We start from the raw sequence: 12054 nt of genomic DNA, 5'->3' as shown, positions 1-12054 counted from the left end.
CTAGTTCTGTAGACCAGCCTGGCCTTGAACTTGGAGATGCACTTGCCTCTGCCTCCCCAGTGAAGGGATCAAAGGCAAGCACCACCTTGAATCCCAGCCTGGCAAAGAATTAAGGTTTGATAAAGTCTAGTTTTTCCCAGTTTCCCCATTTGTTGTTAGTGGTCTCTCACCTGAACTGTACCTTGCCAGATTGTGTGAGCACCCTCTTTCTCCAGGGTATACCTTATATTTTATGAAATTTATTGCTACTTTCTGATGAGGGGCTCATGAGAATCCTTTATTTTGTTCCTAACATAGCAGGAACCAAGAGATGCTTTTGTCAAATTATACTCCATAAAGTAACATTTTAGGAATTTGGGGCTGAGTTTGTGATATTGATTTCTTGTACATTGACTACACCCGTCTAAATGGCAATTCATAAAACGTTTAAAATTTTTATAGGTTTGTGTTAATGATGATCTAGTTGCAAAGAATTTTGCTTATTATGTGTCACCAATGGGGAACAAAAACCTCAATACTTTGGAGAAACCCAGGCTGAGTCTCAATTCGGTGCCCTGCTCCAGTAAGCTCAGCCCATCACTTACTCTGTGGCCAATGCTTCTGCAAGGAAAAGACTGTCAGAGAATGGAAAGTGAGTATTCTGTGTTCCCCATCCTCGTCATACTAGGTTCTATCTAAGCTATTTTCTGCTTGGAAACAGAGACTTCATTAGACTCTGTGTTTAGTGATCAAAGTTTACTTCTCCGGAGCATGAGACTAGGAAATCCTGATCTTCCTGTTAACACTGGGCAACATTGTCAGTTCAAAGAGTTCGTGGTTTAAAGATTTTAACAAATTTAGGTTTTGTGTAGTTTTCAGACACCTAGAGAGCTTTTTATTACACTTGATGGGCTCTAGATACAATTTAAAATGTTTAGCTCCTCAAACTGCCATCCTTTGCTAGGTCTTCTCCCACTTACAGCATAAGCACGAGCAGAAGTGAGTAATGACTGCTTCCTGTTTTATGTATTGGTGTTGAAATACGGTATGTTCTTTCAGACTCACAGAGTTTAGATTTTCTGGCACAGTCTCTCCAGCATACATGGTGTAAGGACGTTGTCGGTGACCTAGGACCACGTGCTGCAGTACTGGGTGAGTCTTGCCAGTGTGGTGTCATTCATACCAGCACCAAGTCATACTCTCCAGGGCAGTGCCACTGAGTTTTAGTAAATCTCAGTCCTTTTTGTCTGTTTAAAAAGGAGGTTCTTGCTTCTCTATTGTTGGCCTTACGTGTTCTTTGCCTGCGTTAGATAACGTTAGTCCTTTTTCAGATGTACCATTTGCAGTCATGTCTGTCTAGCGTACAGCTTGTTTTCCCGTTCTTTAGTGGCATCTTTTCTACAGTGCTTGATTTGATTTGTCTTCGATTTTAAGGGATTTTGCAGAAGATTTTCATAAGACATAACGGTCCATCATTGACTTGAAATGCTATTTTCTGGTTTAGGCATCAGGATAGTGAGAGTCTTGTAGGATGAGCTAGGAAATGTTTCCTTTGCTTCTGACTTCTGACGGAGCTTGTGGGTTGGTGTCAGGTCTTCCTTAAATGTTTGGTAGACTTCGTCAGTGGGCCCATTTCAATTTAGTGCCCTCTTCAGGATGTTATTAATCATTAATTTAATTTCTTCAAGATGCTCTTTCTCTTCTTTCTCTCATCCCTCCCCCTTGTCTTGTTCTCCCATTAAAACCTCTCCATGTGGAAAAAAAAAACCAATTTCTTCAAGACATATATATCCTTCTTGCCTATTTTTGTTTTGTTTGGGAATTTTGTAAAAAATTTTTTTTAAAGAAATTTGTTTTATCTAGAACAGTGGTTCTCAACCTGTAGGTCCTGTGACAGGTGTCAGATTTATAACAGTAGCAAAATTACAGTTAAAAATTAGCAACAATATCATTTTATGACTGGGGGTCACCACAACATGAGGAACTGTATTAAAGGGTCACAGCATTAGGAAGTTTGGGAACCACTGATGTAGATGATCAAATTGTGAGCATAGAAATGTCCATTCCCACCATCTATAAATGTCTTGGCATGCTTATAAACATGTGGGAATATCCTTTATCAGCCTTTCAGTGTCAGTGGGTTAGTAGTCATGTCCCTTCTTCCTTCTTTTCCTGCTGCTCTCTTCATCTCCCTTCCACTACCCACTAACCAAGAGGCTTAGTGATTTTGTTGCTCATACTGTGGAGTAAATTCCGTGTCATTAGAATCCATATGCTGCAGTCCTGCCCTGCATGCAGTGTGGCTGTGTCTTAGATTTAGCTCAGTGATGCCATAAGAGTGACCCTACTCTGATTAGATATAGAGCCCTTAGCAGAGGGGAGGGAAGCTCTTGTGGACTTAGGGAGAAGGTGGCTATCTGCGCACCAGGATGACAGCACTCTAGAACCCACAATGGCCAACACTTTTTTGATCTTGGATTTGCAGCATCCAGAACTATAAGAAAATTAATTGATTTTCTTTTATGATTAATAATTTATGATTTTTAATTTTTTTTTTTGGTTCTTTTTTTTCGGAGCTGGGGACCGAACCCAGGGTCTTGTGCTTCCTAGGTAAGCGCTCTACCACTGAGCTAAATCCCCAGCCCCATGATTTTTAATTTTATGTGCATTAGTGTTGTACCTATATGTATGTCTGTGTGAGGGTGTTGAATCCCCTGGAACTGTAGTTACAGACAGGTGTGAACAGCCACGTGGGTACTGGAATTGAACCCAGATACTCTGGAAGAGCAGTCAGTGCTCCTAACCACTGAGCAATCTCTCCAGCCCAGAAAATTATTTTCTGTTTTTTAAGAAACTGACTGAGACTGATAAATTTTGCAGTTATTTCACAGTCCTTCCATATTTCTCTATAAAAAAATTTTTCCTTCTATTTGCTTTGCCACTGGAATTTTCTACCCCAGTCTGTGGGATAGGAATATATATCCTGTCTCTGTCTCTGTCTGTCAGTCTGTCTGTCTCTCTCTCCATTTTTTTGTTTGTTTGTTTGTTTGTTTTGAGACAGAGTTTCTTTGTATAGCCTTGGCTTTCCTAGAACTCACCCTGTAGACCAGGCTGGCCTCCCACTCATAGAGTGACTCTGCCTCTGAGTTCTGGGATAAAAGACATAAGCCACTACACCAGGCTAGATTCTGTCTCTTGGGAACATTGCGTAAGAGTTAAGTTTGTAGGAAGAAATAAGACAAGAGTTTAGATAAACTCAACAGGTAGAGTAACTTTAATTAACCAGAGAGGAGGTGTCTTGGGTCTGGCACAGGACCCGGCAATACAGTGATCATGCAAATTACATGCTTCAAGCTGGGACTTCTGAGGCTAAGGATAGGGAAGAGGGAAGGGGTTTTGTTAGGGTCAGGATGGGAAGTTAGTTGTTTCCTTTAAGAGTTGTGTTTGAAACTGCAGGGTCTGTTATCTTTGCAACTAGCTAGCTGCTTTACTTCTGCGGTCTCCAGGAATTTGGGGACAGGGCAGTGCTTTTCTTTGGCAATTCCCAAATAGCTGGTTTCTTGGTATATTGAGCTCAGTTTAGGGCCTTGACTTTTTTGGGGGGCAAGGGGAATATGTCCTGTACATTTCAGGAAGAACGTGTGTTGGAGACATAATTGTGGTCTCCTTTTGAAAGTATAGTCTGCCAAGTTGGGAAAATTGTTCTATTCTTAAAGGTTGGAATATGAATTTCTGTAACAATTTTTAAAAAATGATTGAAGCAAGATCTTTTTAAATTCACTCATTTAACATGTACACGTGCATGTGCATGGGCAGATCTATACCATGGAATGCCTGTGGAGGTCAGAGATCAACTTAAAACAGTGTTTCTCTCTTCCTGCACGTAGGATCAGGGATCAATCTTAGGTCGTCAGGATTGACAGCAAGTGCCTTTACCTGATGAGCCATTTTTGTCAGTTCCAAAGCAAGATTCTTCACTCTAATTGCTACATGTTTAATATAAAATCTGTTTGATAATTCTTGTGTTGAGTCTGTATAACAGTGCTTATTTTTATTATTTTTATCCTGTTTTATATAAATAATTTTCAAGATAGCTTTTTATCACTATCTTTATTTCACAGATAAAGCTGTAAACTATAAGGATTCCTTGACAGATTCGCCTACAATTATGTTTGAGAAGAAGCAACAGAGCCTCCCTTTAAAACACATGGATAAGGTTGTATATTTAAATACCCACTGAATATAAAGCTCACAGGACAGCACTATCCTGTGATCAACAGTGTGTGCTTCATAGTTAGAACTCCCCAGAGTAGTTTATCAATGAAAAATGTAGTTTGTCTGTTTTGGTGGAGAGGTAACTGGTTCTTGCTTGTCGAGCTTTTGACAGGTGAGTAGTAACCTGTCTATAAAAGTAGTAACCTGTCTTATGTTTGCTAAACATAGATGAGTTACTATCTGGATTTGAGAGCTATTCAAGTAATTAATTTCAGTTCTAATGTGTCTTACAGTTCTTTTGACAAAAGACAAACGAAAGTAATTGTAGACATTGCAAACACTCCAATGAAATGCCAATTGCCTGCTGTTTGACATTTTAATGATTATGTGACAGCATAACCATCCAACATTGACTCTTGTGTATGCATGAAAACTTCTTGAATAATTGTTGTTGAAAGTAATTTGCAATGTATTTTGGTTCCAAAAAATATAAATCTTAAAAGAGTTGTTTTTCCCCTCTTCCTTGCTCCTTCCCCCTTCCTCTCTCTCTTTTCTCTTCTCTCCCCGTCCTTTGTTCCGTTCTTACAGTGCATTGAATCTTCTATGTACTGGCCAACAAAAAGAGGCATAACCATATATGCTGATCCAGATATTCCAGCAGCAAGGTATGACCTGAAGATTAGATGTAGCGGAGTAGAGTTCTAGGACAGCATGATATAGTCTTACACAGTTATCCTTCATAGTATGGTGGGTTGGGGAGGCTTAGTTCTAAGACCACTGAGAGATCAAGCTGTGTGTGCAAATCCAGACTGAAGAGTGTGATGAAACTTACATGAAACCTGCAAACATCCTCATGTATATTGTAAGTCCTCTCTAAATGACTTCTAATGCTGAACGCAATGTCAGTACTCTACGTAGTTGTTAGGACTGTATTGTTTAGGGAATTTTGTCAAGGGAAGAAATCTCCATGTCTAAAATAGGCCGTTTGTTTTTGCCAAATATTCCATTGTGGTTAGTTGAGGGCATGTGGATGCCACAAATACAGAAAGTCACATGGTCAGTAAGAATGTAAAAGGTTGATGATGATGATGGTCGTGGTGGTGGTGGTGATGGTGATGATGATGATGATGATGATGATGATGATGGTAGACTAGTACCCCTGCTCCCAACCCCCGCCACCCAAAACAACAAGGTCGTCTGGGAAATTTTGGCTCAAAATTCTACTTTTTTTAAGAGGCCACTTTTTTGTTTGGTTTGGTTTGGGAGACAGTTTTTTATTGTTTTAAGATTTATTTATTTTATGTATGCAAGTACACTGTTGCTGTCTTCAGAAAGAATCAGGTCCTATTACAGATGGTTGTGAGCCACCATGTGGTTGCTGGAAATTGAACTCAGGACCTCTGGAAGAGCAGTCAGTGCTCTTAACCACTGAGCCATCTCTCCAGCCCAAAACACACTACTTTAAAGGAAAAAAAAATTCTTACTTAACAACTGGTTAGCTGACAACACAGTGGAATGAAAACTGGTAGTGGGTCTAGAGTTCCTTGCTGCCTAGTTGGACACAGCTCTATCATACACATGTTCATCCCGTGATGCACAGAGTGAGTAAGCACAGGCCACAGCAGCACAGCTTACAGCTTGCAAGGTTGGAGAACGCCAAGAATAGTTCTCATCTTCTCTAGAGTGTCTGACTATACTCCTGCACTCATTAAGATGCACATGGGAGGGCTGGAGAGATGGCTCAGAGGTTAAGAGCACTGACTGCTCTTCCAGAGGTCCTGAGTTCAAATCCCAGCAACCACATGGTGACTCACAACCATCTGTAATGTGATCTGATGCTCTCTTCTGGTGTGTCTGAAGACAGCTACAGTGTACTTATATATAATAAATAAATCTTTAAAAAGAAAAAAAGGTGCACATGGTAACATCAATGAAATCACACAGTAGCTGTCTCAGGTTCTCTGTGGCTGCGGTACCAGCTCTTTCTGGATTGGTGAGTGGCTTCATGGCTGGTATGCATGTGCTCAGCCTGGATTGTCCTTAGACTCCAGCAGCAATAGAGACTTCACACATACACTCAGCATCCCAGGTACTCTTCTTCCACATCTGCCAGGCTAGACGGGGATTCTGGGAAAATCTGCTGTGTGTTTTGTTTGGGCCACTTAGGGAACAGATGAGCAGCAGGAATAAGAGGGTAGAGACTCCCCTTTACATGGATCACAGGCTCACCGTTTCCTCTGAGTTCACTGATGAATTTTCTTCTGTAATTTAGGACACATTGCTGATAGCTGCAGGGTTGGAATTACTGAGATTGAATATGGTCTTGGGCAGGACCAGAAGAAAACAGAGACCGAAAGAAAACAAGAATTCCTCATATTTAGGCTGAAGTGCCTTGCCTCTCATTTCTTTGACATGCCGGGGAGTCTTTTTTTTAATTGAATATTTTATTAATTACATTTCAAATGTTATCACCTTCCCTGGTTTCCCTTCTATCCCAACCCCTCTTACCCACCCACCCACTCCTGTCTCACTGCCTTAGCATTCCTCTACTCTGGGGCATCAAGCCTTCACAGGACCAAGGGCCTCCCCTCCCAGTGATGCCAGATAGGGCCCCTTCAGCTCCTCAGTCCTTCCTTAACTTCCCCGTTGGGTCCCTGTGAGCAGTCAGATGGTTGGCCTCGAGCATCTGCATCTGTGTTGGTCGGGATCTGGCAGAGCCTCTCAGACAGCTGTACCAGGCTCCTGTCAGCAAGCTCTTCCAGGCGTCAGCAATAGTGTCTTGATTTGTTGGCTACATGTGGGATGGATCCCCAGGTGGGACAGTCTCTGGATGGCCTTTCCTTCAGTCTCTGCTCCACTCTTTGTCCCTGTATTTCCTTTAGACAGGAGCACTTCTGTGTTAAAATTTTGGAGATGGGTGGGTGGCCCCATCCCTCAACCTGGGGGCCATGCCTCACCTCTGGATGTGGTCTTGACAGGTTCTCCCTCCGCTTTGTGGGATATTTCAGCTAATGTCATCCATGCCAGAGGAGTCTTGATCAGAAGTTTTGAGAATCTACATTTGCTGTGCAGTTTAGCATCTAGTCTACCCTCAGCCTGATAGTGGAAGGGAAAAGACCAAGAAATCTCCAGAATTTTGTTTGTTACTTACCCCTTGGTTGCTTTGGTACTCAGGCAGTTTCTAATAGTAGAACTAAAGTAGTTCCAGTAGCACTGGCCAGCCCACGCATGATTTCACAGTTAGTTTAGCCTCTGTTCTCACAGTAATGTTCGGGTAGATTAAGGGCTTCCTTACGGCTACTATTTTAAAATTTCCCCAGAAAATAGTTATCTTTGTGGGTTCAACAATTTGGATAAAAGTTTGCAGCCCAGTCGCAGCCTTATTTTGAAGCAGTGAGAGGGAATTGTTCTTTTGTCAAATACTCCTCCAAGGATAGAGTAGGGAGATGGCAAAAATATAAAATACAGGGAGGTACTTTGTCAGTTTACGACTAACTTCCTTAAACAGGAGAAAACAATGTAAAACAGAGTGCCATGTCAGATTTAAATAAAACATTTAAACTGTCAGTAGCAAGAGATGCTAGCCAAGAGACATTGCAGTTGGGATAAGTATTACAACTCTGAGGCTTCCAGAGAGCCTTGGGATGCTCGCTGAGAGCAGCCCCTTGGCAGAGGAAGTCTGCAGGTCAGGAGTAGCAGGAGGACCAGTCTTCTGTCTGCATCAGGTCTCTGGAATAGCAGGTCTTACGGCCAGGAATCTCTGAAGCTACAGATCTGAGGTTTGGACTGGCTGGAATCTGAAGCTGTGGGTCTTGGAAGCTGAAAGCAGCTTCAGGGAAACCTTCCTTCCACAGCCCTGCAGAGCGAGTGAGTGTTAGAGGTGCTGAGAGCTGGCTGAGTGAGCTCAGAGTTGCAGCTTCATTCAGCCTGTCCCCTGCAAGTCTTGAGGACAGACTAATGAGTGAGCCAGGTAGGAACTGGGCTCTGAAGTCTTCTGGCTTCTGACCCATAAGGGAACAGGAGCCCCTGGGGCTAGGCCCTGGAGGCTTCTCTTTCTCTGTAAGATCCTAGGCAACTCTGGGATTGAAACCCCAGCTCACTGATGGAGAAGACAGGTACCCAGGCCTCTGCCTTTGCAGGGATAGGGAACTGATAAGGAAACTGCTGGCCATTCCTGGTTTCTTCAGCAGCAGACTTTGGAGGGTGCCTGTTGCTTTCTGGCTTCTTTCCACCAGGGATTTCACTCTGCTTGAGTTTGGGGGATTTTTCTTTTGGTTTGTTGGGTTTTTGTTTGTTTGTTTGTTTTGTTTTGCTTTTTTGGTTGTTGTTGTTTTGTTGTTATTGTTTTGTTTTTTGGTTTTTGTTGTTTGGTTTCTGTTTTTATTTCTTTAGCAACTACTCCTGCTGTGCTAAAGGCTTGAGGCTACCAGCTCTCAGAAAGCTTCATGGGGTGGGTGAGTAGTGCATACAGACCTCAAAGGACCCTGACCCCAACAATTTCTCAGTGTCTTACAACTGAAGCACGTGGTATTCTCAGCAGCAGGATCTTGTCATCGAGGTTCTGGTGGGCAACCAATAGCAGTGAGGATTGCCTGTGTTAACTTGTGAATAAATCTTTTCATGTGTTCCGGTTTCCAGTGTGTTTAGCCAGAAGCCAAGTGAGAAGCCACTGCGGTTGACTGAAAAGAAAGACTGTGACGAGAAGAATGGCTGTGTAAAGTAAGGCTGTGTTTGTTTGCTTGTTTGGGCTGAATTAGTTCATTTGCTTAGTTTCTTTTTTCCTGACTTGAATTGTTTATTGATATAATTGTATAAAATGATAAGCAAGAATTTACCTCTATTGTTGTTGACTTCAAACCTCCATTCTCATAAAACAGAAAATATTCAGGAAGTCCCCTATATGGTTTTTAAGCTATGTCAGGGTGGGGTTGGGTTAAACCTTGGTTCTGGTAAGGGGTCGTCCTCACCCTGACTCTGTCAGTGAGGTGGGCAGTGTTTGAATGTTGTTGGGTGCAGTTTTTACACCTTGTGACTGTTGATTTTGGTGGGTGATGCTTGCTTTCCTTACCAGTTTTCTGACGTTAAATGGGTCTACCTCCTCCTAACAGCAGAATAATTTTATTTTATGCTTGTTTGACTCACAAAACTGGTTCATACCCATGCTTCTGATTTTTTTTTTAATGCTAGATGCTACCAGCTTAAACAGTGAGAGCTGGGTAATTGGCTGCTCTGTAGTTACCAGACTGACAGCTTACAATAGTTTGTGTCCATGCTCTCCCACTGTTCTTATCACTGTCAGGTTGCTTAGGCACCTTTCAGAACCACCATGCCCTGTGTGGCCTCTGACCAGTACAGGCCTCTCCGTGTATGGGAGTCAAGTATGTTGAAGGCTGGTGTGGGGCTTACAGTGAGGCTGATGGTTAATACTTCTAATGCTGGCAACCCCTCCCAGAGAAGCTCTCCTGCTTGACAATTGCTATTATAAGTGACTATTTTCCTTGGAACAAAGAATTTTTTAAATTATAATTTAGTTTGAAGTTATAATTGAGTGAACCATGACAGACTCTTTATTTTCATGCCTCATAAAGCCTTGTCTTACCTACTACTATCTTGCTAAGTGCTCTTTGCTTAGTCCTGACTGAAGGAAAAAGATACAGTGGTTGTTTGTCATCTGCCATACATTCCAGGGAGCTGAAGAAAGTCAGTGTCCTAGTTAGGATTTCTGTTGTGTGGCCAAAGCAAACTGGGAAGGAAAGGGTTCAGCTTCTTTGGCTTCCTATACTTCAGCATTCCCGTCCATCACTGAAGGACGTCAGGACAGGAATTCAAACAGGGCTGTTACCTGGATGCAGGAGCTGATGCCGGGAACTGGGGAGGGTACTGCTTAGTTGCTTGCTCACCATGGATTGATTGCTCAACCTGTGTTCTTACAGAACCCAGGGCCACCAGCCCAGGGGTGGCACCCCCAAAATGGGTTGGGTCCTCCCCTATGAATCCCTGATTAAGAAAATATCCTACAGCTAGATCTTATGAAGGCATTTTCTCAATTGCGGTTCCCTCATTTTAGATAGATGTAGCATTTGTCAAGTTGACGTAAAGCTATCCAGCATGGCAATGAGGCACTGAGTGCCAGTGACATCAGTGATGACTTCCCATGCTACTCTGAGGCTGTTATTGATCCCTTGAGCCCTGAACTCTATCTGTAGCAATCATCTGAAGCCTCTGCCAGGAAAGGAAACTACCAGAAGGCTTTCAGAGATTATTACAGTATCTTTGACCTAAAACCCAACTGAAACAAGGGCTATTCATGAAAAAATCGAGTCGCTAAGCCCTGTGAAGATGACTTGAAACAAAGAATGGCAGGCAAGATGGCTCAGTGGGTGAAGGTGCTTGCCACCAAACTAATCATGAATTCAATCCCCAGCTCCCATATGGAAAGAAAGATTGACTGCCTCAAGTAGTTCTTTGATTTTTTCACCCCTGCATAAAGAAAAATAATACACATGGGGCTTTGGTTTGGTGTTTTTGAGACAGAGTAGCTGTATGCAGCTCTGGCTGTCCTGGAACTCACTCTGTATACCAGGCTGGCCTGGAGCTCACAGAGATCCTCCTGCCTCTGTGTCCTGAGTTCTGGGATTAAAGACCACTACCCTGCTACATGTCTATCTTTAAAGGCTTTAGGACTGGTGAGATGTTTCAGCAATCAGTTTCTTGCTGCCAAGCCTGAGTGGATCCATCCCCAAGATTCCCATGGTGGAAGGAGAAAACCAACTGTTATCAGTTGTCTGCTAAACTGTACCTGTATACTTGTGTGCACATACATGTACATAAATGATTTTTAAAAGTTATAAAATGATTTTAATACATAAAATGGGTTGGGGAAATGTTTGAGCAATAATGCAATTACCACGCAAGCAAGAGTGTAGAAACCTAGATTTCCAGAACACATGTAAATGCTGAATGGACATAGTAGTGCTCCTTTAGTTCTAGCCTCAAAAGATGGAAATGGAATCCCTGGTGCAAGCTGGCTTTGGGACTGCCTGTATTGGTGAGCTGTGGGTTTGACTGAGAGATCATGCCTCAAAGATGACTCTTGTCCCCAATCTCCGCCTCCCCACAAATTCAAACACAAACACAAATTTGCGAGCACGCACATGCACACACCACATAAACATAAAGAAAAAGCAGATAACTCTCAATTTACAAGGTCTTATAGAACACAGAGAGAAAGGTGATTGGCGGAGAGGAAATTTACATACCCTTCAACATGTCTAACCCATACCAAAGTCAGAATGTGATTTCAGTATGAGGACACTGCTCAGGGATCCTACCTACTAATAGAGAAACTACAAAGCCATCCAGTCTTGGACTGTGAGATTACCAGATCATGGCCATTCTCCATGTACTCCCCAGGGTTCATCTGAGCATAAAAAATGAAGAGGGAGAAACCACAGTATCCCCCAACCCTCTTTCCTCTCAGAAAAGGCTAAGTCAAAAGATGTACTGTAGAGTAAGAAGAGGTACTAAAGGAAAGAAGAGTTAGGGAGTGATATAACCAAGAAGAAAGATCTGAAATGGCCCTGAAGCATTAGGATTGAGCCGAGGAACTAGACCCTACCATACTGAATTTTATTACAATCAAGCAGCTGTGTAATTTGAAAAAGGTGGCCACAGTCAGTATGAGGAGCTTTATGAGAAGCCATCCAAATGGAGCGTGAGCCAGGAAGACTTAGCAACAGATTGCCAGGCTTGTGCCCAAGCTGAGTTGTATTTCAGAGAAGAAAAGTACAAGGGCGCCATCCAGTCCTCAGCAACTCCTGGCAGAGGTTTGGACTGCATGTGCTCAAGAAACAGCCGGGG

General features: G+C 42.6%; 1 protein-coding gene across 7 annotated transcripts in view; it reads left to right on the top strand.

Annotated features, from left to right (window-relative positions):
- Tdrd12 (tudor domain containing 12) overlaps positions 1 to 12054 on the top strand; it is a 72358-nt gene that overhangs the window by 27055 nt on the left and 33249 nt on the right. For 6 of the 7 annotated variants that reach the window (XM_017590063.3, XM_063277999.1, XM_039100861.2 and 3 more), the window contains 5 exons: positions 442 to 631; positions 1039 to 1131; positions 4101 to 4195; positions 4783 to 4859; positions 8833 to 8913. In XM_017590063.3, coding sequence (XP_017445552.1) covers positions 442 to 631; positions 1039 to 1131; positions 4101 to 4195; positions 4783 to 4859; positions 8833 to 8913 — 536 coding nt within the window. The remainder of the gene's footprint in view (positions 1 to 441; positions 632 to 1038; positions 1132 to 4100; positions 4196 to 4782; positions 4860 to 8832; positions 8914 to 12054) is intronic. The other variant, XM_039100863.2, reaches the window with a different exon arrangement.

The sequence above is a fragment of the Rattus norvegicus genome, chromosome 1, assembly GCF_036323735.1.
Source record: "Rattus norvegicus strain BN/NHsdMcwi chromosome 1, GRCr8, whole genome shotgun sequence".
Classification (NCBI taxonomy): Eukaryota; Metazoa; Chordata; class Mammalia; order Rodentia; family Muridae; genus Rattus; species Rattus norvegicus.
Note: the sequence above shows the minus strand (reverse complement) of the source record. Positions and strands in the feature narration are given on the sequence as shown.